Below are 27,890 nucleotides of genomic sequence, written 5' to 3'. Positions count from 1 at the left end.
TGTGATATTTGCTCGTTCCTCCCGTGGTGGCGAGCTGCACGTGGCTGATAAGAGCAGTTCATTCACAGCTTGCTCCTCTCTGATGTTCTTTCGAGCTATTCGAGGTGCTTTACTGTTTAAGCACATCTTCCCTGAGGCCAAGAGACCGAATGTGTTTGTTTGCTCACCAGCACAGACCGCAGATTTCATATTTACTTTAGCTGCTTTTCTGTCCTTGTATGCGAGCATGCTTGTTTCCAGATTCCTTTGAGTGCAACAGTGCATTTTGTTTTATTGTGGATTGTGGCTGTGTGATCACGGACGGATGCTGGTGACATCCCGCCCCCCACGGCTGAGAAGTTTATGGAGGACATGCTCTGTTGCATCTGATGCAAGTCACCTGATTTTCATACTCCCAGTTATAGCAAATGTACCCAAAGCAAGCATGAAGATTTCCCCGCACGAAAGATTTAAGGGAAGCAAAACGAGTCCGCAACTATTTAAGTTGCATGTCCCTGTAAACCAACTATTTTAAGGTTTTGGACTTTTGGTTGGTTAAACAAGCAGTAAATAATCTGTAGATTAACCAAAACGTATATTTTGATTTTACTGAACGAGCATTTTAGGATGCATATGTGTTATATACAAAGGATTGGCTTGGCTTTTGTAGTTTAATATATTATATATGGCACACATAATGAAAATATCTATTGCATCAGAGCGACCATTTAAATCTGCAATAAATACTATGGCAGGAAATGTGAATCTTTGCAGGGAGTCTCAGTCAAGCTCAGCTTACCTGCAAATGGATACATTAAAAACATAATAAAGAGTGTTTTTGGTGGCAGCACGGAGATCCTCCAGCACTTTCAACCTTCTGCTCAGATCTAGCCGTCATACTGCATTATGTTTGGTGTTTATTCTGATTCTCATAACTCTGCCACATTTAAAAATGTGTAATTTGAACCCCACAGAAACCAGCACCTGCAGGAGATGTCAGAGTGATTCAGGTAGAGCTACCCTCCCTTTTGGGCTGCAGCATCTCTTTTGGCTTGTGACCCACACACACACATCCAGGGGAGGAGGGGATCTGCCTACTCCCTCCATCTCCACCTGTCCTCTTGTCTAGCATCCTTCCATCCATCCTCCACCCCCCCCTCTGTCCTCATATCTGGTGTACAGCCAGAGGTTGAGGATGGAAGTCTTCCCGATAAGGAAGTCGCTTTGCTTTTCAGTTCAAATTAACAAAAAGCAATAATCAAGTCTTTTTGAAAAATCCAAACAAAACGAGGCACTTTCAAGCTAGAAGATCTGGAACACTGTGATTCGTGTGAACGTTAAACTAAAGGCTTGGTTTTGGTCGACTGTGATTTTTTGACATAGAGCTTTCTCTCTGCAGGGCATGTTTGAGTTGTTCTGCCTCCAAGCTGTTGAGACTAAAGCCCATTTGATATGCTCTTCTCTTGGAAGAAGTTGGCTTAACAGAGAGGGGGCAGGAAGGGGGATATCATTGACTGCTTAAATGGCTTCCATTACACTTCGGCAAAAAGCATGATTTTTTTTTTCCACAGGATTTTATATCCCCTCCATATTTGTATTTTGCATAATATTTTGTACCCACACAGCATAATTCTACCTGCCAGTGTTTTACAGACCTCTGCTTTTGATATCTATTATAAATTGCTTCTTTTTTTTCTTTTTTATCATCCCACACATTGTCTCAGAAGGCTTCTTTGTCTAGTGCCGCAGTGTTCATGCTCAGAAAGTGTAATTTTTCATGTAGTATTTTCTTTTTGTGTGTGTGTGTTTTGTTATCAACAAAAACTACAGTAGAGCTGCATGTTCGGTGTTACATGTCTCTATCAAAGCGTGCCGCGACTTGTGACAGAGGCTTTTTTTCTTTTTTTGTGTGGTAATTTTAGGATCAGGCTTGATGTGAGAGTGTACAGTATGAGGGATGTGCATTCCTGCTGAAGATTAAACTGATTAAATCCTCCACAATTAGGACAATGCTTTTGCTGAATGTGGCTTAAACGTGTTTGAGCTTTTGTGCAAACCAACCTCATTAAGCTATTTAACCGAGTTTATACTTTGCAGTTGCTTCTTCTGTCAGAATCGTACAAAGAGGAGTACGAGCAGCAAGAAATCTCTACCTGTTTCTACTTCATAAAACTCCTTCAGCCGTTCTTTGTGTTGCCATCCAAACTAATGAGGCTCAGAAAGTCTTATGTAACATCTCCTTTTTAGCAGCTTTCTTGAAAGCAGCTAACCCTTAAATATGTATGCATAAAACAGCCAAGCCCTCCAGCTGCTACGTGATACTGTGTCAGTAATAGATATTCCATATCAGTATCATGGTATCACAGTGCAGTCATGGCTGTAACTGCAGTCTTAAGAGGAAACAGGTGCACTTCTCTTGCACTGAATTTCAGTTGCCATGCAAGCTTTAAAAAAAAAAGAAAAGGGAAAGGGCTGACACTCCGGAGCACTCTTCTCATACAGGCTTTGAAAACTCAACAGTACTTTCTTTTAGTCGCAGTTCACAGTATTTAGACATCAGCTCTTTTCTTTTGCTTACCACATTTGTACTGTTTTAATTCCATTTTGGAAACATGGCTGCCATAATATACTTTTGATAATGCACCTCAGCTGATGCTGTCTTTACGTTCTTCTGCTGAAAATGAACCCTCCCCCCCCCCGTGGTGGGGCAGTTTTACCCAGCTTCTTTTCTTAATGTTTGCGTATTGATCATATATAAAGCGACTTCACATCTAAAGTCATTTTTATAAAATGTGTGACATGCCAGTGCTTTCCCCCCGCCAAAATGGCCTGTCTGTTTTGTTTTTTAATTTACTTTTATTTATACACACTATAATTACGCTGTATTAAATGCGTGGTGAACTCTGTTCCTCTTTTAATGCAGATGTCACCCTCTGAAATAGTCGTTTGAGTGGGTGGAAGTTCACTTTACCTCTGCACTTGGCATGCTCAGACACAGGGCTGCTTCGCTGTGTTCACTCTTTAAATCTTTAACCACACAATAGTACACTTAGTACAGTGATTTAGGGCCACAGCACAGCAGCACTCTTTTGCTGTTGCCTTCAGCATCTTTGCTGAAAGTTGAATACCTTGCGCTTATACGTGGCAGAGCACCGGCTTCATATTTCAGAACAGGTCAGGTGTTTATCAACAAAGTAGGGTCGCTGTCTTGCGGCTAACTCAATTATATTAGGGCGGATACATTTAAAGTATTAGCAATCTGTCAGGATTTCTAAGGGAAATGATATGCTCAGTAGCAGAAGGCTTTTACCGCACACGCAGATGCTTACACACACACAGCACTGCCAGAGTTCATAGTAATTAGCATTTGGGTTTCCTTGTAAAAAGGACTTGTACATACACTCTGTCATTAGTTAATGGGCCTTGCAGCCTGTTACCAGGGCTTATTCTCCCTCCCTTCTGCTCCCAGAGGGGCTGAGGTGAGAATGAGCCAGGGCTTCTGCTATCAGTCAGCCATATAGCATTAAATACAGCTTGAGTGAGGAGGACCCATATGTCTCTGGCCATTATTCAATTAAAAGTCCCAGCTTCTAAGAAACGGAGATGGTTGGAACGGGTTCACGAGAGCTTCAGCTTAGGTCCGGCTTTCCCTGCAGAGCAGTCTATGTGCTCAGGAGGAGGCTCTGTTTAAGGCTGGAGAATCCACTGAAACTTGTTGGAACAGAATAGTAGCTTCAGATGAGCCCCAGAGGCTTGAATGTCACCGTTGTCTACAGATATTAGTCAGGCAGATCAGTAACTGTGGTTTTAGTCATGTATTACGAAGAAGCGCTTGACTCTGTCAGCTTTTTGAATGCTTTTTAGAAAGTCTCAGATGGTGAGATTAGCTTAGATAAACTCATTTGCTGAATATCTGTGGGCTCACCAGCTGCAAGTCAAGGACAAGGAGATTCTCTATTAAATGCTTTCGAAAGAATTTGATGATGGAACTATTTAAAAGCACAGCACGGCGTAACTGAGAGCTGACTCTTCGATGCAGGTAAAAACAGCAGTTTATGATGTTATTGTTGTGAAAGACTGTCAGACTGATGCGTCGAGAAAGTAGTTTCAGGAACACTTTCTCCATCAGCTACAATCTCTATACTTTTTTACCCAACTGTAAATTGTCAGCACATTATCAAGTAGCCCTGACAGTGTAGCTATTCAGCAGAAATAGGATAATCTCACCGTTTAAAGCTAGATGTAGCCACTGTGAGTAACCCGTTGTTTAGTGGATGAGTGTTGTGAAGCCTTTAGGTTACCAAGTGGTTTGTTTGGTTTTTTGTGGGGTAGGGGGTTGGAGCCAGAAGTGGGCATGCTTGGGTTATATATTGTAAACTCATTCTAGCTTTTTTAAATGACCCACTAGCTTTTCACCTGTGACTATGCTGATTTGTCTGCAGATAATTTACGTTACAGTGCACCGGCTACACGTGCAGCTTAAAGATGTACAGCAGGAATGATCACTTGATCGCCGGGTGGAAAGAGTAACTGTGAACTGTGTCAAGACCCACCTGACTCCAGACTTTTCATGAATGGTGACATTTATATAGGAATAAGGACCAAAACACTTTAAATGTCAGGCTGGTACAGAAACGTAAATACGTTTAATTGTGCTGTAAAATTTGGGCTTTTTATGATGTTTTTTGAGCCTCAAGTGGCCATTTGTGGAACTGCAGTTTCAGACTTAGATTATACCATTATGTAAAAGAAGGAAGGGGGGCATCAGTTGGGAAGACAGCGAGGGTAGTCGTACAGACCGGGTACAAATTTTCGTGTTCCCTTAGATAATTTTTTTGTGGAACACCACGTCAATTTGGATTTCCCGGAATGTTGGAGCAGACCAACATAACCTGAGGTAGCGATCCAAGATGGCAGCACTGAACATAAACAGTACTAAAACTGTAGACTTTGAACCTGTTTTGCCACTGTTGTGTATTTGTAACTCACTAAATGTGACTGATTGGGCTTTATCCACGAATGTGTTTTTTAAGAGCATAAAAATAAGTATTATGCCGTGTTGCTAGTGATACCTGAATGGCTCTAAGTTGGTAAGAACCAAAATAAATTTTCCCTCACTGTATCTGGAACGCGCTAACTCGGGAGTGACGCAACTCCAAGATATCTGGAACACAGCAACAGAGAGACAGGGAGCCGGATTTAAACGCAAGGAAAAAGTGAAGTAACGACGCATTTCGAGGATATTGTAGACTGCAGGCCTTAAGCCCCATGTGTATGTTCTCCCATAGCAGTATTGAATTCACAAAATTAAGACCTGTGTCAAAATGATGCATTAAAAAAAGTTTCCCAGCACACAAAATATGTATAATTAATAAATTGGGCTAAAATAGAAGGCTCCGATTGAAGAGCCATTTGGGAGCCATAAGAGCCAGCTCTTCTAAGGGAACCGAGCCAGAAGACCTCCCATCACGCTTAAAAGTACCATTTCCCAAAGCTGAACTATCTCAGTAATCTTGCTGGTTTCAGGATTCTCTCATTCTTAAGTAAAGTTGCAATCATGTTAAAGTTACCAGAGAATAGAAACATGGCATTCTTTAATATTAGAAACAAAAGACGGAAGAGAGTGAGAAAGGCTTTAAAGAAGAATCTTTAAGTAGCTGACCTTAACTTGTCTCAACCAGCCAGCTGTTAGCACCTTCAGAACAAACTGAAGGCTTTAGTTTCATCTTTCTATTCATTCAACGGGAATGAATAGAAAGATGAAATAAAGAGAGGTGTAATGAGACGGAGACCTTGTCTTTATATTCTTCTGTTTTTGTTGGCTGGGTTGTCTGCACGCTTGACATCTGCACCTCATGTTCTCCATTAGCAAAGTCAACAAAACAACTTAATGGATAGTAGTAGAGACAGATGCCATCAGAATGCTATTTAAATTTGTATGAGGACCGAGGGCGTGCGGGGCTCTGTAAAGAGGAGGGCCGTAAAGAGGTAAAGCGAGAGGAGTATGGCGGGCGAGTTGTGGGTGTGTGATAGTGTTGGCAGAGGTTTTAACACAGGGGGCTGTGAGGTGAAAACAAGGTCATGTACACTGTACTAAGCTCGCTAAATATGCACGACGCCCAGAGCAGACCCTCACTCTATTATGAATGACATCTGGCCTTGGCAGCTTGTTAGATTCAGTAGCTCATAACCACGCTGATGTGATAAGTCGCCATTGCTCTCTTTTGTCCTCTGCCTGTCTCTCCCTGCCTCAAAGCAACTCCCATCACTCGAGCTTGGAGTTTTAGGTCTAAATGGTGGGTTGCCTGTTGAAGAGACAGTCCCTCTGTGTGGAGGTGGTGATTTAGTGGGGAGATAAGCTCTCCGTAATGGCAGGGTGGAATAATTCCTCTTTAACTAGGAGGCTTGGCTCTCTCCACCCTGCAGAGGAAAATGTAACCGCTCCTCTCCTTTATTTTTCCCTTCTCTCCTTTCTTTGTTGTTCCTTTCACTCCTCGTCATTTTCGAGTGACTTCAGAAATAATCACTTGTCATGTCATGTTTTTAATTTCCTTTCATTTAGATCATTTAGACATAGTGTAAATCTTAATGCAGTGCCAATTTCAGTGTCATGGACTTTGTAACACCCCCTCCGCCCCAAACCTAGTAACAGCACCTTCTAAAAGCTGCTGTATCTGGCTCTACAAGGCTATAAATAGCATCTTAAACTATTTAATAAAATGATGAACACGGTAACCTTTCTTTTGTTAGGCTGATGTTTGTCAAGGCAACTTTCAAATAACCCATCGATTAAAAAAAAAAAGAAGACAACTTGATTGGCATTGGGGAAAAAACACAACAAAATCAAATAAAATTGGCACATCATTGGAACAAGAACAAAAAATCCCAACTCTTATCTTCATGAAGGCGGGATGAGAAGGCTGTCTGATTAGTCCTTAGAGACATGAGAGGACAACGAGGCAAAGAATAAAGTGGTGCTGATGAATGAAGGAAGTGGAGGACTGAAGATGTTACTGTTTCTTACTTTCTACACGGCTCTTATCTGTAACCCCAATCACTCACTGGTGTCTGCCTCTCACGCTCCATTTCAGCTTTTTCCTCACAGTGGCAGAGAAAACTGGGAGGTCCTTTGTGCTGTACATAGATCTCAGTTTATATTTGACTCTGCAGGTTGATATGACGTGTAAGGCAGCTGTTGTGGAAACTACACAGAGCGATTGATAATGGAAGTGTTGCATTAGGCTGCCCCCTGGAGGCTTTAGCAGTAACATCAAGCTGCAACTGTTAGACACCTGTAATTGTGTTTATTGAAGGAAAACTTTAAAACTCTGTTATAAGCGACATTCTGTGTGATCATTTGCAACCATAGAGCCATAAACATGCGTCTGATAATACATAAGTACCCAGTGCAGACCAGTTGTGCACACGAGGAATCATGAACCTGTCATTGTGCTCTCCTTGCAGCCCTGCTGTCGTCGTGGTGCGAGGAGCTGGGTCGCCTCCTCCTTCTGCGTCACCAGAAGAACAGACAGAACGAACCGCAGGGGAAAGTCCCCATGCAGCCCGGCATGAACAGCATGAAGCCCGGCCTCACGCACAGGTGAGATACATGCCCTGTCAGATTACAAAGCCTGCTGCAGTTGGCTCTCAGTAAAGTCACATTTTCAATAAAGTGTGTGGTGGGAGGAAACTGCATCTGAATAACCAGTGTACAATATATTGCCAGCTTCCCATGCATGTGAACTTGAGACATCCCATTCTAAGTCCATAGGGTTTAATATTATGTCGGCCCAGCCTCTGCAGCTATAACAGCTCCAACTCTTCTAGGAAGGCTTTCCACAAGGTTTAGGAGTGCTTATGGGAATTTTTCACCATTCTGAAATCACACACTGATAATGGACGATGAGGCCTGGATAACAGTCTCCACTCTAATTCATCCCGAAGGTGATCTGTCAGGTTGAAGTTAGGACTCTGTGCAGACCAGTCAAGTTCTTCCATACCAAACTGTTTCCACAAAGTCCAAAATGTTAAAGCATTAAGAGTTTCTTTTACTGGAAGTAAGGCGCTGAGGCCAACTGCTGAAAAACAGCCCCACACTATAAACCCCCTGCACCAAACTTTACATTGGGTACAGTGCAGTCAGACAAGAAGCATTCTCCTGGCAACCGCCAAACCCAGACTCACCCATCGGATTGCCAGATGGAGAAGTGTGATTCGTCAGTCCAGGCAATACGTCTCCACTGCTCTCGAGTCCAGTGGCGGCACGCTTTACATCACTGCATCTGACACTTTGCACTGAGCTTGTGATTTAAGGCTTGGATGCAGCTGTTTGGCCGTGGAAGCCCATTCCATGAAGTTTGCCACACACTGTGAAGGCCGCAGGAAGTTTTGAGGTCTGTAACGACTGACTGCAGAAAGTTGGCGACCTCTGTGCACTGTGCGCCTCAGCACCTGCTGACCCCACTCTCTGATTTTACGTGGCCTACAACCTCATGGTTGAGTTGTTGTCGTTCCCAATCACTTCCACTTTGTTATAACAGCTGACTGATATTTAGCAGTACAGGGGGCGTCCTATCACAGTACCAGCTTGGAGTTCCTGAGAGCAACATGTTCTTTCACAGATCATTGTAGAAACAGTCTGCATTCTTAGGTGCTTAAATTTATACACCGTAGTCATGGAAGTGATTGGAACACGTGAGTTCAATGAATTGGATGGGTGAGTGAATACTTTTGGCAATATAGTGTTTATAAGGCATCAGAGGAAGTCATTAAAGAAATTAAGGTTCACATCTAACATTCAGGCCTCATGAGGGTTTCCACTGATTGGAGAAAAGCCAGAAAAATTTGTGGAAGTGAAGTGATGTGAAGTGCAAGGGCAAACCTAGAGGGAAGACAGATGTGAGGTAATGCTTTTAGAGAACAGCATGTGCTCGGACCTCTCTCAAAAAAACAAAAAGAGAAGGGGGAAAAAAAACCTGGAGTTAGCCAAGAGTCCTGTTTGCTTCTGCTGAAGATCTTGGGATAATATTGAACATGTCGTCCATTCTGAGAGCTAACCTCTCAGGGAAAACAGGGTGCCTTCCAAGAGCAGCAGTTCCCTCCCACACTGCTGGCCACTTGCCTCTCCCCTCATGGAGACTTAGCTTGTTTATCATGTGTAACAGAATCTCGTATTTTACTCTATTTGTTTTAAATCTGAACGCTAAACATTCCAGATGTGTACTACCTATCCTTATCCGAAGAACTTAGATGTTTACCGGTGCATGCGGACAGACGAGTCCTTATCGGCACATTTGGAAATTTTGACTCATCTTACTTGTGCAATCATTAGCAGATTTCCTGGCTCGAAATGTGGTGTGAAACTCAACGCCAGACATTTAAATTGAATGAACGTTACGGCTTAAGAAACCCTAGAGTTACTCAGAACTTTAAGTGACATCAGGCACATTGTTTGTGTTTTGATCTGTTTTCCAGTGATGGCTCATTTCCCTATGACTCTGTCCCCTGGCAACAAAACGCCAACCAGCCCCCTGGGTCATTGTCCGTGGTTACAACAGTGTGGGGCGTTACCAACACATCACAGAGTCAGGTATGTCCATGCATGAAAAGCACCCACTCTGTAATTATATGAGTTCAGCAAACAGTTTTAAGACAGGTTTATTGCACAAACCTAGCAGATAGTTTCACTTCCTCTTTGATTCTTTGTTAAATATAGGTGCTAGGCAACCCAATGGCAAACAGCAATAACCCCATGAATCCTGGGGGTAACCCAGTGGGATCGGGCATGTCTGGCAATGCAGCAGGGCTCAATTCACCCCAGTTCAATGCGCAGCAGCAACAATTCCCAAATAAAGGCGGTTCCAGCCAATCATACATGCAGCAGAGCATGTACGGCAGGCCCGGCTACCCCGGTGGTCCTGGAGGATACAGTGGGAGGTGAGAAACAGGATACCAGTCTTCTTTTTTATTCTTTAAGACAGCAGCTCCGGTTTTAAAAGAGTGGTTAAAACATAAATCATGTGTTCATCAGTTACTCTGGAGGCCCGAATGCACCACCAGGAGGTATGGGAATGGCCTCCCACACACGTCCTCCTGGTGACTTCACCCAGCCAGCTGCTGCAGCTGCAGCTGCTGCTGTTGCTGCCGCTGCTGCTACCGCGACAGCCACTGCAACAGCCACTGTAGCGGCGCTGCAGGAAACCCAGAATAAAGACATGAACCAGTATGGACAGGTACAGTACACATCTGCTATGAGGCAAACAGTTTGATGGAGGAAGATGTTAGGTAACTACCTGCTGCAAAATGTAGCCATTAATTATTCGGTTGTTTTCTCCAGATGTGTCCATCGTTCCAGATGGGCCATGCTCCAGCCTACAATAGCCAGTTTATGAATCAGCCAGGCCCACGAGGTCCCCCTGGGGGAATGAATCCATCCAGCATGGGATCTGCCATGAACAACCCCAATATGAGCGGGCCTCCAATGGGTATAAACCAGGCGAGAACCCCAGGCATGACGCCTTTTGGAGCTCACAGCCAGAGGATGCCTCAGCAAGGTTATCCCGGTGGACCTCGACAGGGCATACCCATGCAGGGGATAAAGAGGCCATATCCTGGGGATGTGAGTGGAAATATCAGACATGAATATTCTTCTTGTTGTAGCACCTGAGACATGTATATATATATAATGTCTTTTCTTCTTTTTTTTTAACTTTCTTCTTGAAGGGAAGCTATGGAGGTCAGCAGTATGGGCCAAACAGTCAGTTCCAACAGCAGGGGCAGTATCCCTCATCAAATGCCTCCAGACCATTGCCCTCTCCTAACTACCCCAGCCAGAGGATGCCGGGGCAACAGGGCCAAGGGCAGTACCCGCCTGGCATGCCCATGAGCCAGTACTACAAGGTTTGTTAGTCCATCATTTATGCATACTCAGGGTCAGAAGGGGGGCAAAGGAAGCGAATTATTCAGAAGATCAGGACGTTTGAACCCTTGTCACCTAAACTATAGTGCATCCCTGGCACTAAAGGGAACTGTATCAATTCCTTTTTGCTTTTCCTTATTCAGCAGGAGCCCTTCAACGGTCAGAGCACCAACTTCTCTGGAGGCGGATACTCTTACGGCCAAGGCAGTGGGGTATGTTTTTCCTTCGTACCCATGTAAAAGTGCAATTTCAGTTTTAGCAGGTGAAGACATTGGTGCCAGATTTGAGCCTTTCATGTCTGTGAAATGACTTTAACAGATCTTTTGATTATTGCACTTCCCCCACCTTTCTTTAGCCCCCCAGGCCTGGTAACTACCCACACTCTCCAGTCCCCGGAAACCCCACACCTCCCATGACCCCGGGAAGTAGTATTCCGCCGTATCTGTCGCCAAACCAGGATGTGAAGCCCCCGTTTCCAGCCGACATGAAACCAAATATGACAGCGCTTCCGCCCCCTCCAAGTAAGTACCCAAGCAGACCTGAAACGAGTCGTTCACATGACTCATTTGTCTGTTTTTGTCCTTTTTATCCTTTTATCTCACCTCCTGACATTTACATTCTGAGATTAAAAGCCATCCTCTCCCGTTTTCCTCGTCTGCAGCTATCCCCAACGAGGAACTACGTCTGACGTTCCCAGTCAGGGACGGAGTGGTGCTGGAACCGTTCCGCTTGGAGCACAACCTGGCTGTCAGCAACCACGTCTTCCACCTTCGACCGTCCGTCCACCAGACCCTCATGTGGAGGTAAAAACCTTGTAGTTTCGTATTTGTTGTTACTAGTGCAGCATGTGCACAGCAAGCTCTAAAATGGATGTGTGGTGAAAGTTGCTACATTGTGGGTGCTGTTATTTTAGGCTGTTGTTATAGCGCCACATGAATGTGACAGACATGAGATACTAAATCACATACTAAATCACGTGTTACTGCAGAGTTTATTAATAGTGAGAATCTTGATTTGTCGTAAGCTAGCACAGTGTTGCCTACATACAATCCGCTTCATTTCTTTGTATTTGACATCGAAGGAGGCAGATTTCTTTTTTTTTCTTTGCAAGGTTTTTGCCTTCATCAGATAATGTAATAGTGAAGAGTACACAGGAAAGGAGGGAGAGCGAGGGCCTTGGGTCAGAATCAAACCCGAGTTGTTGCATTCAGCCTTGCGACATCTCCTCACCCCCTGAGCTAAACTGGCACCCGTGTTTTTTATAAAGTGGTCTTAAGCAATAGTTCTCCAGGATTTCTGGAGATCTTTCAAAGTTTTTATTTGGACACTGCCTGCTTTTCCAGTCATTTTCAGTTCTTTCCTCATAGCTGCCAAAAACAAACAACCATGAGCCAAAAACCTGGCATATGTCTTCAGGGTGTGCAGTATGTCCTTAAAAAATAGAGTAAATTGGACACGTGGAGGGCAAAAGATGAGGTTACAGGTCTTAAAAAACAGGCAAAATCCAAAATCTGGCATCTGACCCTTCACTTGATCCATCTGCTATTCATGAAGCGTCATCAGAAATGGTCTCAGTGGATGGGTGTCTGTCAATAAGTCATCCTAAGGAAGGGAAACAAGAAAAAAACCAAAGATTGACTTTCAAACTCATTAGAATTGGTTAACCTCTGATGCCTGATGTATTGTACAGACTGTGCGGCTGTCGTTTTGTTTTTCCCAGTTTTTTCCACTAACTGTTATTCCTCTGGTTACCCTCGAAGGTCTGACCTCGAGCTGCAGTTTAAGTGCTACCATCATGAAGACAGGCAAATGAACACCAACTGGCCTGCTTCCGTCCAGGTCAGCGTCAACGCCACGCCTCTCACCATCGAGAGGGGAGACAACAAAACCTCCCACAAACCCCTGCACCTGAAGCACGTTTGCCAACCCGGGAGGAACACCATCCAAATTACGGTCACCGCATGCTGTTGTGTGAGTATTCGCATTCTCAGAGCACCGACTAGCAGCTTTGATATGTAGCGGCTTCATTCATTAGTTCAGACAAGCTGGAGTGATTTACACACACGTGATTTCAATTTGCATTGTCTGGAGTATGAATGAGATTCAGCTGTCTGTACTAATTCTGCTTGTGTTCATGGCTTCTTTTCTTTGCAGTCCCACCTGTTTGTGCTTCAGCTGGTCCACAGGCCATCTGTGCGATCCGTCCTCCAGGGGCTCCTGAAGAAGAGACTCCTCCCTGCAGAACACTGCATCACCAAGAGTACGGCTCCTTTGCGTAGTTAATGTTCAATAATACATCCGAATTCAGTGAACTCAACCCTGTTTCTCTTTATCGTTCTTTAAGCACATCTATGACTGCTCCCTCTGTGACACTTTATATTTTCAGTTAAGAGAAACTTCAGCAGCGTTGCGGCCTCGGCGGGCAACACTACTCTTAACGGGGAAGACGGCGTGGAGCAGACGGCCATTAAAGTGTCTTTGAAATGTCCCATCACGTTCAGACGCATCCAGCTACCTGCGAGGGGGCACGACTGCAAGCATGTTCAGGTTTGCGTGCATTTAAGTGGAAATAATGTTAATGGAAATGCGTGCCTGGTGTTGCAGTGAACGGAAGAATATTATCCTAATGAGGATTTGTGATGTTTCTGTCTGCAGTGCTTTGATCTGGAGTCCTACTTGCAGCTCAACTGTGAGAGGGGGACATGGAGGTGTCCTGTGTGCAAGTAAGGAGGCTTGTGTAAAAATACGTTTAGGGAATCCATCCAGTAGCTTATGTGTTGTTTTTATTCTGGTTTTTTTTTATAGTAAAACTGCGTTATTAGAAGGTCTGGAGGTGGATCAGTACATGTGGGGAATCCTGAATGCCATCCAAAAGTAAGTTCACTCTGTTTAGCCTGTTTTTACACGCACAAATTGTTTAGACGTGAAGCCAACATGATTTGTTTTCTCCTCCAATAGTTCAGAGTTTGAGGAGGTAACTATAGACCCCACATGTAGCTGGCGACCTGTCCCCATCAAGTCTGAGCTACACATCAAAGAAGACCCCGACGCACCGCTGGCCAAGCGCTTTAAAACAATGAGCCCGAGTCAGATGACCATGCCTAATGTGATGGAAATGATCGCACAGCTAGGGCCAGGCCCCGGCCCAGGATCTGGACCCGGACCTGGGCCGAGTCCATACCCACCACACCCCGGTCAACATGTTAGTGGCAACGGGGGAGATTACCCGGGAGCAGGTAATGAAAAGCAGGCAGCGTCCTGCAGTGTAGAATAATAACAGGAGAGTCATCTCATTTATCGGAAGAATGAGCCGTTGTGCATTTTGCAGCAGGATCTATTGATGTGTCTCTAGTGCATTAAACAAAGAAACAGCCCCAAGGAGAGTTTTATGCTGAAACTGTGTTTTAAAAAATGTTCCTGCTCTGATAAATGTTTCTCATCAGTAAAAAAAAAAAGTAGAATGGGTATATCCTGTTATGTAACTGCTTTGATAAAGGTACATTTTATTTGCAACATCAGGGATTCCTCATCAAATGAGTGAGCGGGACCAAACTGCAGTTAGCCCCTTCAAAAGATGTGTTTTATCTTCTCTCCTTGTAGGCAACAGCTACCACACCCAGGGGAATTTCGACTTCCCTCACGGGAACCCCTCCGGAGGTGGAGGGGGTCCCCCTATGAATGACTTCATCCATGGACCTCAGCTATCCCATCCTCCGGACGGGCCTGGTGGTCTCCTCCCACAGGATAAGCCCCTCAGCCATAGCATGAATGATCCAGTGAGTACATCTGACTTTGGCTGCTCATGGTTTATGGGAATAAAGTTGCACATTAAGCTTTTCATATATTTGGGCTTTTTTTAATGCGATGCTAAGTTAGTCATGTTTGCTGCTTAGTCTGAGGAAGAAACTCTCTAGAGAATCTGTGCCGTACTGAACACCTGTATTTCTTATCTGACCAAGGTGCAGCCTGTGCCTCTAGCCAGCATGTGTGCTCAGTCATGCTCACATGTTCATGTCACCGTATAATGTTGCAGCTGTACATGTCTGCTGATCGCAGCTTCCATTTAGAAAGCCTGTTCCATATTATTCACGCTGGAACTCATTTCGCTCCCCCCCTTCCTTCCCCCCTTAACACTCTCTCCTTCCCTCTCTGTGTGTCTCTCTCGCTTTATCCTCCTCCTTTTTTCCCCTCCCGTCTCTCCTTCACTGTCGCTCTTTGTTTGCCCTCTCGCACTTGCAGATGTCCCATTCCGATCAGTCCCATAACTCCATGCAGCAGCAGCAGAGCTTGCATGCGTCTCCCCACCCCGGCGGCCAAACAGGGCCGCCTTTACATCACAGTGTCCAGTCAGGGCAGCCCTTGCATCACAGTGGCCAATCATCGCACCCGCCTCGCCAGTCGCAGCCTCAGCCGCAGCCTCAGCATCCCGGGCAGAACAGTCATCCTCACAGCGATCTGAACTTTAACCCCTCCTCAGATGGGCAGATGGGTCAGGGAGCCCAGGATATGCCCGAACCCTCCCTGGATGTAAGTGTGTCTGCTTTGGGTGCCGTAAGCTAACTGTTGACCTGTTGTCTGCCGCAGCTGCTCTCATCTCTCTGCTGTTTTCTGTTAACATTTGACTCTCGGCGGTAGCTGTTTATGTGCACGCTAGCATCAACTTTATTGATTGACGAATTTTATTGAATTTTATTTTTTCTTTTATTTGTATTCTTTCACTTATTGTTGCATGTGTGTTGTTGCTGCCTGTGTTTGAGTATGGTAATTTCTGTAACTGTGAGACATCTGCTGCTGCCTATCTTGGCCAGGTCTCCCTTGAAAAAGAGGTTTTTAATCTCAATGGGATCTTCCTGGTTAAATAAAGGTTAATAAATAAAATCAACACTTCATATGAAGTCACTAGAAAAGGTAAATTTGCCTTCCTTGAAAAAAAGAACAAAAGAAATCATGTTTTTGTTTTTTTCTGCCTTTCGTGCACAGTTGCTTCCCGAACTGGCGAATCCAGAAGAGCTGCTCTCGTACCTGGACCCCCCCGACCTTCCCACCAACAGCAACGACGACCTCCTCTCCCTTTTTGAGAACAACTAGCACCTTCGCCTTGCCCACGAGCCCCTCGTTCACCCCCGTGGGAGTCGTGACGTGTCGGACCACCCCGTCCACAGACGCCTGACCGACCTCCTGTTAACACTTCAAATCAGCTTTCTTATGCACTTACACACAAACGGAGAATGTGCGGCACAGGAGCACAGCTGGGGGGCACCTGTTTGGGAACTCCTAGGGAGAGAGCAGGAGAGCCTCTCGTCCCCCACACTTCCTTCTTTCGCTTGTGCAAAGATTCAACACACCAGTTCCACCACCTCTGACTCAAAACACGCCATTTACAGCCATGTCGGTGGGCACTAAAGTGACTTCATATATACATATATATATATATGTGTGTGTGTGTGTATATATGTATACATATACATATATATATATATTAAATATTTGTGACTTTTTTTCAACTGAAAAACTGTGCAGCTATAATCATTATATGTAATCAACACAGAGGAGACAGGAGCCGTTGTGGGCTCCAGGAAAAGTGTTGTAGCTTTGTTGTTTATATAAATATCTATAATTTTCATTTTAAAAAAAAAAGGACGAGAGTCGGCGGCAAAGACATTGTCTTGTAAGAGTGTTTTTACCCTTGAAATGTGTTCTTCCAAAACTTTGGCGTATGCCATGCCCTTTGACCTTGCCACCCCCCCACCTCCCTAGACTTCTGAATGTGTGTGTGTGTGTGTGTGTGTCTGTGTGTGCGTGAGGTGGTTAAATAACTGGAACTCATCAGAATCAGTGCACTGAGAGGACAAACTCAATCGTCCTTGAGTGTCAGCGGAGGAGGCGAGTGCACATAGTGTGAAATGTGGTGTGTGTGTGTGTGCCCGACTGCGAGTGTGTTTCCGCGTCCTCTTTCGTTTGCCTGCGAGCGTACGTGGAAAACAGCGGGAGAGAGAAAGTTTGAGACAGAAGAGGAGGGGGGAGGGAGGGGACAATCTAGCTTAAAGAGCTGTCTCAGCACCTGTGTATTTATTGTGACGTTTCACTTCTCATCGAATTCAGCACAGTTTCCATCACAAGTGCATGTGTGCCAACGGCTCCTGTTGTCTTTTGTCCAGCCTAGATGTGCTTGATCAAATCATTATCTTTCTAGTCTTTATATTTATTATTTTATTGTAAATTCATCGGGGGTTTTTTGTTCTTTGTCAGCGTCTTTGTGTTTTCTTCGTTCAACCTCCTGCTCCCTTTCCCTTTATTGACACGAATCAGTCACCGCAGCTGTCCTGTGCTTTTTGTAAGGGGTTGAGTCTGGATATTACTGTGTGTTGGTGTAACAGCAGGATTTCAGCATCCCACAGACATCCACAGAAGTTTTTAAAATCACTGTTTTATAAAAAAAATCAAACACACACACAGAAAAAAAATCTGTATGACTGTACTGATCTTTTGTTGTTTTATTACTGTTTGGGAAGGGGAAGAAAAAAAACAACTTGCATGACCCGACAGTGTTTCCAGAGCTGTTGTATATACCCTTTGTGAATACATTGTGAATGTACAGTACTGTACCTAACTATTACTGGCATCTACATGGTACTGCGTGTCTGTCGGTGACAACTCACACACATTAAATACACACAGTCCCCAATAAACAGTCCAACATTGTAAGGAATTGATTTAAATGCACTCTCACTGGCTTTGTATTAAGTACCTGTGTATTGTGTACAGTTTTTTCCATTACTCTGTGACTTTGAATCAGCGGGAAGAAACATATAAAAGGTTGTTAATGCAGCTCTGGGGTCTAAATTTCTCCAAAACGTATTTGTTCAATATTATTGGATCCTCATCTTCTTTATTTAAGGTGAGAATGTGCAAAAAAAAAAGTCCTCTGGATGGTTTTGAGGTGTGATACTGAGCTTTTCATAGCCATCGATCTGTGTGTTTCCATCACTTTTGTTTTGCATTTTAAGTTATTTTTGTCCAGTGTTTGTATGAGAGTAAAATTTGGTTTACATCAGTTTATGCAGTAAAGACAATGAATATGAAGTAAACTGTATGTCATTGGTAAAAAAAAAAAAAAAAAGTCGCCCATATTTAGGCTTTATGATCCTTTTTCAAGAACCACATTTTGGCTTCAAGAGTAATCACATGGCCTGCATACAACACAGCTGAAAGAGTCAAATGTTGTTTTGTGTTTGTTTATATGTTTGTTAAAGACAATGCACTGCCGCATTGGGATGTTTTATTTCCCTACACAGTGTGTAATTATGACTGTAACCTTTCACAAAAATCGAGTAATTTTCGCGACACACTTTGTACTAGTTGAGGATTTAAAGGAGAAGACGATTAATATTGTAAAATGAAATTCGGGAAAGACCCCCAGTAAGTTTTGGGGGACGGGTTTGGGATATAAGGGATATTTGTACATAATGTAAATGACAAATAGAGACACGTTAACAGAAATGTATTCATTTTCTCCAGTGGGAGTGTGCATAGTGTATTTAGAATTTGTAAAGCTTGCATCCTCCTGTCAGACATTGAATTGGGAAAATGAGTCTGTGTTTGATTATGTCTGTGCAGACCTCTCTAACCATGCCTGTTCATTTATGTAAGATACTTTATGAACCCCTTCGACAAGGGGTTCAAGAAAAAGAAAAGACGTTTTTCCTCTTGTGTAATATGAAAATTCTGTGTATTTCGTTATTACCTGTGTACTTTATAAAGGTGCTACGAAATTATTCCGACCTTTTGAGGTATAATTGGGACTCGGGAGACATCGAGCTTCGAGAAGGCTCTCGAGGGTTGTTTCCAAAATTTACAGTTTGTAAAACATTTTGTCAAATTTATAATTTTTATGCAATTTGGCAAAACTTATGCTATAAAGGTACAATCTGAAGTGATTGGCACAAGTGGCAGTTGTCTATTTGGTTTTGTACATTCTATGTACAATCATTTCATATTCTAAACTGGTCAGAAGAACATTGTGATTTTTAGTCTTGCAAATCTGTATGTAGTTAGATGATGTGACATCCTAATATTTATCTAATAAATATGTATTCAGATGAAACACAGTTGGCAGCCTTCTGTGTATTTTGGGCTCGACTTGTCCAACATGTTCCATGGAACAATAAAAAAATTCAGTTCACTTGTATTTACATGTAGTGCAAAAATCACAGAGCAGTCGCCTCAAAATGCTTTTAACACAAAGAAACCTCTGGCGGAACAACCACAGGGAGGGGCAGTCATGTGACGCAATGAGTTGGAGTTAATTAGAGGAAGACAGGACAAACTGGAAGACAGTCAGAGATCACTAATATCTAGTAACTAAATGCAAAGTGGTGTGTAAGCACATAGTGAGTCATGGAAAGCCCTCGGCAGCTAGGCCTATTATAACATAACATAATAAAACATAATTAAGAGAAGATTCAGGGTTACCTGATCCAGCCCGAACATTGAAATGCAGACCACAAAGTCGAAATCATTCACCGTCTCACAGCTCACTTCCTCAGCTGAACGCTCCACTGATACACATGGACACATCCAGTTGGTAAACTCCATACATTTAAGCTTCTTTAGCCTGTTTACAAGTTGCTATGCACAGCATGCGCCTTTACAACCCACGTCCAGCTCAACTCTGACCTTCATGCTTTGTTAGTGATAGTGTGATGCTACTGTTCTAAATATAGTCAGTTTAAACTATTTATATATTATGTACAGCTGAGTGAAAAAGAAAGAACACTCCATGACTCAGTAGCTTGCAGAACCACATGAATTTGAAGCAAACAATTTTTGTATGACTTTCTTGGTCTCTTACGTCATGGATTTTTTTCCGTTTTTTAAGGACACCACTTTCAGATACTGTTCAGCTGCAGATAGATTCAGGCTGTTAGTATCAGGGCCTAAAGATACAATATAAAATGGGCTCTTTACTATTTTGTCTGTTATGTGTAGACAGCACTAGTTCGTCCCTTTAATTAGGTTTCTTTTTTAATCCTTGAACGATTCATAGGTCAGCATTACATGTTTTGGGGTTTTTTTTAATGGGGCGGAAAAAGGCCAGAAATAAGGCCTGAAAATGAGTGAAAAATCATCCAAAGAAAAACTTCGAAAGACCTTCAGAAAGTCTAAAGAACTACTGCCCTTTAAAAAAAGGAATCTTGCATCTTGGACAAAAAATGCAGAGAAATGAGGTGGCTCAAGACTACCTGAATATAGCTTGAATTTAAAAACAAAGAAAAGATGCACACATGAAAGGATTTTAAAGACCAAATCCAATTAAACATTTGAGTGTAAATTCGTGTTAATTCATTTTATTTAAATTAATGCATTTTAAAGTCATTTAAAATTATATTCAGTGACTGTTTGGGAACAACTCAGATTTATTCATGAAATTTATACATCATGACATCAGTTCATAACATGCTGCTGTGACTCTACATCTGTTGACATTGTCTACATTTCAGAAAACATTCAGAACAAGGAAATAAAAATTCCTTATTTATAGAAATATACAACTTGCTTATGTTCACAATTTACCTACCCAGTTACTTTCTGTCTGCGCGGTCAAGTGAAGTCTATATTCATGTGCGTTACTTAGCCCGTGCCTTGACGAGAGGTTTATTTTGGTAATTAATTAGCAAGCAAGCCACAGTAAAAATTTCCTTAATGCTTCCAGAAATCGATAGCGGTATAACCGAGTCAAGCAGTTTGTTTTCCTTAACCCTTCGGATTACACTCTCCACATGTGCGCTGAGTCGTTCAATTTCCTGTCTCTGGAAGCCGCTGTGTGCTAGCATCTGGCTATTTTGGCTAAGAAAAGCTGGACAGTACACCTTCCAATCCACACAGTCAGACATGAGGAATCCTTCGTCAACCACTATGGCCATGTCTTCTGTAAGAAGGTCAGCCAAACCTGATCTCCTAAAGAGTTCTTCGTCACTTATTGACCCCTGATAGAGTGAAGAAACAAAGGTCACTGCGCCATGGGGGGCCATCCCAATCAGACCTTTCATTGTGCAGTGAGACGGGGAGAACATTTCACGTTGGGGGAGAGTGGAGGATGCGGTTTGGCATTTTAGCTCAGTGCAAGTAACTATCACCTGAGTATCAGGAAAGTCTTTGAAGTCATCAGGGAGGTGAGCTTTAATGTCCTCAGCATCAATCCAGATACACACAGAACCCAAGAGAGTGTACAAGTAGTTGGTCCATGAAGAGATAATGTCGCTTACAGTCAAGGGGTGAATGCCAAACCGGTCTGCCAAGTCTCTCTCCTCAAGACCAGCAGCCAGGCACATTTGGAATAGGAACAGCTCATCAATGGGTTGCAATGACTGCCTCTGAAAAAGAAAAAAAAAGTCATACATGTTTATAAAACTAATTACACTGATCAGACATAACAGATGATGTGAATAACACTGATTTCCTATTCACCATGGCACTTGTTAGTAGGTGGGATGTATTAGGGAGCAAATGAACATTTTGTCTTCAAAGTTGTTGTTAGAAACAGGAAAAATGGGCAAGTGTAAGGATTTGAGTGAGTTTGAGAAGGGCTCTAGTGGCGTGTTCCTGGTCTGCAGTGACCAGTATCTATCAAAAGCGAACAGATGAGCCACTGTAGCTCAAATTGCCAAAAAAAGTTAATGCTGGTCCTGACAGAAAGGTGTCAGAATACACAGTACAGTTTGTTGGGCTTAGGGCTAAATAGTTGCGGACGAGTCTGGGTGCCCATGCCGACCCTTGTCCACCGCCGAAAGCAGCAACAATGGGTACGTGAGCATTAGATCTGGACCACCAATGGAAGAAGGTGGTCTGATCTGATGAATCACGTTTTCTTTTATATCACAAGCACAGCCAGGTGCAAGTGTGTCACTTACCCTAGGGAGCTCCAAGCACCAGATCCACCTACCTAAGCATTATTTTAGACCATATACACCCTTTTCTTCTCTTTTAGCTTTGCAACAAAGCAAAAAAGGTTCAGTAATGGTTTGAGGAACACGTTTGAGGTGTTGACATGGAGCACAAACTCCCCAATTCAATTGAGCATCTGTGGGATGAGCTGAAGGAACAAGTCCGATCCATGGAGGCTCAACCTCACCACTTACCGGACTTGTGCCAGATACTACAGCACATCTTTAGGGGTCTACTGGAGTCCATGCCTCGACATGTTAGAGCTGTTTTGGTTGCAAAAAGGGGGACCAACAAAATAATCAGGCAGGTGGTCAAAGTTGTGCCTGACTGATGTTAATGTAAGCAGTACCACGTGCATATGATACTTTTATATAATTCCAGTTTACAATAAAAAGGTTTGACATGTATTTCCTGTTTGTTTTTTCTCAAAATCTTTAATGCACAAATACAAACCGTGTGTGATGCATTTACGGCTTCACTCCTTCTTTCAGTAGCTTCGGACCTTGACCTGTAAATCACTTTGTGGACAGAGGGCTCAATCAGCCCCCAAAACATCATGAAGTGACGGTAACTTGCAAACCTATTGTAAAAAAAACACAGTAATTACAGGTCATTTACAATATTTCTCACAATCAAACTGGTATTTTTGTGTAACATGTCTAGCTAAGTGTTGTAGGTTTACCCTGTGTAGAACTGAATGTCATCATCGGATCCGGCAAATCTTTGTAATCCAAAAGCAGACTGCATTTTGAGCTCCTGGATCTCTTTCCTTAACGTTCCCATTTCTTCTTTTAACTTCATGTTTTTCTCTACTGTCACATCAAGGCAAGCAGGTTCTGGGTCACAGAAATAGTCATGATCCAAGGCAGAATTATACTCCATAGGCTGCTCACCTGATGCTGGGTTACCTACAAAACATATTAAGGATTGTACATTAATATATGTTATTGTGAAAACTGTTGTCGGAACCATACTGAATTTAACCAGATAAATATTTAAGATAAGATAAAACATAAAACTTTATTGATCCCACGGTGGGGAAATTTGTGCAGCTAGCAGAAGAAGAATACAACAAATACAAATAAAATACAACAAACACAAAATAAGTTAGATAATACACTATATATTTTATATAGTGGGAGAGAGAGAGTATGGCTAACAAACAGCCACTATAAAATTCATTATACATTGAGAATAGCAGACACATCAACAATACACCTCTTCCAATTAATGGCTAATTAATATTATGCTGAACACAGTCCAAAAGATTCAATAAGCCACATCAGTGTCTACTGTCAGTTAGGGCTGCCACGATTAGTCGACTAGTCACGATTACGTCGACCATCAAAATCCTCGACAACTCATTTAATAGTCGACGCGTCCTTTGAAGCTTTGTAAGATCACAAAAGACGCAGGAATAAGTAGTAGGATTTAAGAGTGTTATAACGGACTGAAACAGAAGATGGCAGCACTGCACGTACAAGAATGCCAGCTGCCGTTAAGCTGTTAGTCTTATTATTCTTTCTGTGTCCCAGAATTCATAGCGTGGCCCACCGCGACCTGATCCGTACCAGAAACCCGATTGGTACCCCGCATGCGCGAAAGGTGTCTACTTGCGGTGTCTACTTCCCTGTGCACTTAGGCAGACAACAATGGTCGCAATATTGTTTTTCTTGCTTCTGAAGCACAAATTTATCTCTCCTGGCGGTCATGGTTCCTCAAACAGGAAGTGAGCGAGCAGTACTTCCCGCTTGCTGATATGACGTAGCGCAAAGTGCAAAGGCTCTGTTCATACAAATGTTTGTTTATTTATTTGTAATCAATTACAAATGTCAAAATGTAAGTTCACTGGAAATTGAACTGTTGCTGCATTTAAAACAGGAATGAAGGAGCTGTACTTACTGGTTCATAGTTCTTGAAACGAATGAAGTAATGTTGTTTCTCAAAATATTATTTCATTTTTATTATAAAATTAGTATTTCGACTTTATTCTAAAAATGACGAATACTGTTTTTTTCCCTTTTGCCCTACTACTTTATCGTAATAATTAAATAAATTTTAAATTTAATAATAATAATAAAAACGTAATTTCTATGAATAGATTTGTTCCCTCTCATGCGGGGTCACTTACTGCGCTTGTCCACACGATTTGATTACTTTGTTTAGAAGTCAAATTCTGTAAATCAAACAGCCACATTTCTACGTTGGCATTTAAAACTTAACTTGGCCCTTTGACCCATACAGTTTTAAAATAAATACTTTTAAAACAAATGACTGTGATGAAAAATCTAAGTAAAACATAGACAGCAAAAACAGTGACTTGTAACTTTGAACTGAACTATCCGCAGTTGCCAAAGAGCAAAACAGTTGAGCTAAACACAGGTAAACACAGTGGGAATTAGGGCTGCCACAAACGATTATTTTGATAGTCGACTAGTCAGATCATGCATCCATTGGACGTAAAACGTACAGCTTATTGCACCAGCATGCATCTGATCTTATATAACTATCATTAGCTTACAGCTTTAAGTGTTTAAGGTATGTGCTAACTAAAAATAAAGACAAGATGATAGTTTATTAAATTTTAATAAAATTTGCAGATTGTTTCGGTGAAGTTTAATAAACTCAGCCGTCTGCTCCTTGCTATCTAAAATATAACGGGACACCGGAGTATATTCTCGAGCATCTCACACTTCTGATAATCAGTTGTTTCCTTGACGTTTATTCAGCTGTGTAAAAACTATAACTTTAATCTCAGCCAAACCGATTTACTCAGGAACAAATAAAATACTAAAAAAAATCAAACAAACAATAATATTTTTAAGTTATCTAAGTGACTTATGTCTAACCTGAGTAGCGAAAGACGGCGGTGGGTTTGAAAACAATTTGCCAAGAGTCCGGTGTTCTCATGGGCTCTAGTGAGCCTCTCCTCCCAGAGACATTGCTTCAGACATTGACCCCCAACACACCTTCCACCTCTCCCCCCTTCACCCTCACCAATCCAGACTCAACGACCACCCCCACTCTCCCCAATCCAGACTCAACGACCTCCACCACACCTCTCACCCCCCTTTCCTCCTCCCTGAAACTCAGAATACACACTCAGGATGTGAGCCGACTATTTCAGAAACAGAAGCCCAGGAAAACCCCCGGACCAGACGGCGTCTCACCCTCCTGCCTCAAAACCTGTGCTGAACAGCTGGCACCAATCTTTACTCGCATCTTCAACAGATCCCTGGAGCTGTGTGAAGTTCCCTCCTGCTTCAAACGCTCCACCATCATCCCCGTTCCCAAGAAACCCACCATCACAGGACTGAATGACTACAGACCTGTCGCCCTGAGTGTCACCAGCTACCTGTCAATGGATCACCAGCTTCCTGACAGATAGAAAGCAACAAGTGAGGCTGGAGGAGATCACTTCTGAAACTCGGTCCCTCAGTATTGGTGCCCCTAAAGGATGTGTCCTCTCACCACTACTGTTCTCCCTCTACACTAATGACTGCACCTCCAAGAACTCGGCTGTTAAACTCCTAAAGTTTGCAGATGACACCACCGTCATTGGCCTCATTCAGAATGGTGATGAGTCTGCATACCGGCAGGAAGTTGAGCGGCTGGTACTCTGGTGCAGTGAGCACAATCTGGAGCTGAACACTCTTAAAACTGTAGAGATGACAGTGGACTTCAGGAGACATCCCTCAACTCTGCCCCCCCTCACCATATCAGACAGCTCGGTGTTGACTGTGGAGATCTTCAAGTTCCTGGGTACCACCATCTCCCAGGACCTGAAGTGGGAGACCAACATCTCCTCCATCCTCAAAAAGACTCAGCAGAGGATGTACTTCCTGAGACAACTGGGGAAGTACAGTCTTCCACGGGAGCTGCTAATCCAGTTCTACCCTGCGGTCATTGAGTCTGTCCTGTGCTCCTCCATCAGTATGGTATGGTGTAGCCACTAAACAGGACAGGAGCAGACTGCAGCGGACTGAACGGGCAGCAGAAAGGATCATTGGCACCCCCCTGCCCTCCATCCAGGATCTGTACCTCTCAAGAACCAGGAAACGGGCAGGGAAAATCATCACAGACCCCTCACACCCTGGACACAGACTTTTTGATCTGCTGCCCTCTGACAGACGGTACAGAAGCCTGCAGACCAGGACCACCCGACATAGGAACAGTTTCTTTCCCCTCGCCATCTCCCTTCTAAACAGTTGACCTGTCACACTGCTCCCACTGCCAGACTGCAACTGCACCTTATGTACATTCTGTAGTATTCATTCCACCTCATTCATTTCTGTATTTTATGTATATAAGTTTAGATTAGTTATTTATAATAATAATAATAATAATAATACATTTTATTTAAATAGCGCCTTTCAAAGCACCCAAGGACACTGTACAACAGATAAAAACTGGAAATATACACAATGATAAAAATAGAAGATAAAAGTTAAAACATACAGAAATTTAATTTAATTATAGTTGGTTTACACAGCTTTGTGTATGTATGTGTACGCATGTGTAATGTATATATAGACACGTGTGTGTTTGTGTGATTTACATTGCTGTGCTTGAGAGCCACCATCTACCGGAACCAAATTCCTTGTATGTGTCTGCACATATACTTGGCCAATAAACACTATTCTGATCTGATTCTGAACTAGCTGCCGCCAATGTTGGAAACTGAGCTGGGCTGCGCTATGAATTCTGGGACAGAGCTACTTCTTCTTCTTCGGGGTTTAACGGTAGCTGGCATCCTTGTACATGCAGTGCTGCCATCTTCTGTTTCAGTCCGTTATAACCCTCCTAAATCCTACTACTTATTCCTGCATCTGTTGTGATCTTACAAAGCTTCAAATCAGGCGTCGACTATTAAATCAGTCATCAACGATTTATACCTAATAGTGACTAGTCGACTAATCGTGGCAGCCCTAGTGGGAAAAGTACAAGATTTTTATGGAAAATAATAATTTTACCTGCGTGGATTTCGCCTGGATTATCCGTCTCTGGCCCAGAGGAATGCGAGACTTGTGGTGGCTGCTTTGATCTTGCTCTCCCATCACATTTTGCTGTCGTAGCAGCTTTCAACTCAGTATGACCCAGATGGATAGAGGGTGCCCAGTCTGGATCGCTTTCCATCATTTTGTAGGCTGGTTTGCCTACAAAATACAACAAACATTAGCCCGCAAAGCCACAGTAAACAAAGCAGCATAGCGCAAAGAATTTAATTCAAATCAATATAAGACTTATCTGTAACCTACATCAACAATAATGTTATGATAAATGACTTAACTACAACACACACACACACACTCACCTTTGAGGAAATGCTTGGAGCAGACTAACATGTGAGGTGGAGTGTTCTGGAACGTTATATTTGGTCTTCCAATAGCTGCAATCCAGGCCATCCGTTGCCTCTTCGTGACTTCGGAAACATCTCTTGCATAATTTTTATTCCACGCAGGAATCCGATAAAAACCGATTCCTTTAGCCTTCGGCTTCCCGTGGCTGTCATGCGACCGGCTATGGCAGTTAATAACACAACAGCTTCTTGCCATTTGTGTCTCTGTTTGTCTGTGTGACTGTTGTCTTGTAATAGCCCACGCGCGCTAGCCGCTTGTACCTACAATCCTTTGCGGTTTTAGCCCGGAAATGACGTCACGGTTTCGAATTACTTGTGCGTACTTGCGTTCTCGTTGACTCGTGATACGTCATCAGTCGGCGCATGTGTTCATTAAATTTGAATGTTTGGTTTATTTCAGTGTTTTATTTGTTCCCGATTAAATCGGTTTGGCTGTGATTAGCTGACTCTGAATTAAATCCAACATTAAATTATCAGTTTGTTTTTCACCGGAAACAAAAACAGCATGTTAATATGTGGAGATTCTGAAGGCTGCTTCAAAAATGATCAGATTATATTTTAAGTATTTGTTCAGTTCTCTTCCAAACCCCAGCAGCTGTCTGCTGTAATTTTTGAGTATCTGCTCAAATAAAAATAAACGCGTTCTAGCATCCCACCTGTTTGTTTTTATTCAGGCGTACATGTACACTA

At 42.9% G+C, this 27,890-nt stretch overlaps 2 protein-coding genes across 3 annotated transcripts in view; one reads left to right on the top strand and one right to left on the bottom strand.

Moving 5' to 3' along the window:
• The window catches only part of zmiz1a (zinc finger, MIZ-type containing 1a), an 80,495-nt gene extending 64,208 nt beyond the window's left edge, over nt 1–16,287 (top strand). For both annotated transcript variants that reach the window (XM_085369822.1, XM_085369823.1), the window contains 18 exons: nt 7,444–7,579; nt 9,454–9,568; nt 9,695–9,915; nt 10,010–10,211; nt 10,316–10,597; nt 10,702–10,878; nt 11,041–11,109; nt 11,253–11,418; nt 11,559–11,700; nt 12,658–12,868; nt 13,052–13,157; nt 13,284–13,444; nt 13,553–13,620; nt 13,703–13,771; nt 13,856–14,133; nt 14,498–14,673; nt 15,137–15,424; nt 15,878–16,287. In XM_085369822.1, the coding sequence (XP_085225948.1) occupies nt 7,444–7,579; nt 9,454–9,568; nt 9,695–9,915; nt 10,010–10,211; nt 10,316–10,597; nt 10,702–10,878; nt 11,041–11,109; nt 11,253–11,418; nt 11,559–11,700; nt 12,658–12,868; nt 13,052–13,157; nt 13,284–13,444; nt 13,553–13,620; nt 13,703–13,771; nt 13,856–14,133; nt 14,498–14,673; nt 15,137–15,424; nt 15,878–15,985 (2,975 nt within the window). In that variant the 3' untranslated portion in view covers nt 15,986–16,287. The remainder of the gene's footprint in view (nt 1–7,443; nt 7,580–9,453; nt 9,569–9,694; nt 9,916–10,009; nt 10,212–10,315; nt 10,598–10,701; nt 10,879–11,040; nt 11,110–11,252; nt 11,419–11,558; nt 11,701–12,657; nt 12,869–13,051; nt 13,158–13,283; nt 13,445–13,552; nt 13,621–13,702; nt 13,772–13,855; nt 14,134–14,497; nt 14,674–15,136; nt 15,425–15,877) is intronic.
• Nucleotides 16,288–20,476: 4,189 nt separating this feature from the next.
• LOC146619908 (uncharacterized) lies at nt 20,477–27,452 on the bottom strand. The gene is made up of 5 exons (XM_085369559.1): nt 27,156–27,452; nt 26,815–26,997; nt 22,524–22,749; nt 22,295–22,421; nt 20,477–21,270 (listed from the first exon to the last, which is right to left on the bottom strand). Exons 1-5 carry the CDS (start codon nt 27,394–27,396, stop codon nt 20,524–20,526), a joined length of 1,524 nt encoding a protein of 507 aa, XP_085225685.1. The 5' UTR covers nt 27,397–27,452; the 3' UTR covers nt 20,477–20,523.
• Between the last annotated feature and the right edge of the window lie 438 nt (nt 27,453–27,890).

This window comes from Diplotaxodon limnothrissa, linkage group LG13 (genome assembly GCF_057381915.1).
Source record: "Diplotaxodon limnothrissa isolate DT_005_m linkage group LG13, D_limnothrissa_male_GT1.1, whole genome shotgun sequence".
Lineage (NCBI taxonomy): Eukaryota > Metazoa > Chordata > Actinopteri > Cichliformes > Cichlidae > Diplotaxodon > Diplotaxodon limnothrissa.
The sequence above is the reverse complement of the archived record's forward strand: the minus strand, read 5'-3'. Positions and strand labels throughout refer to the sequence as shown.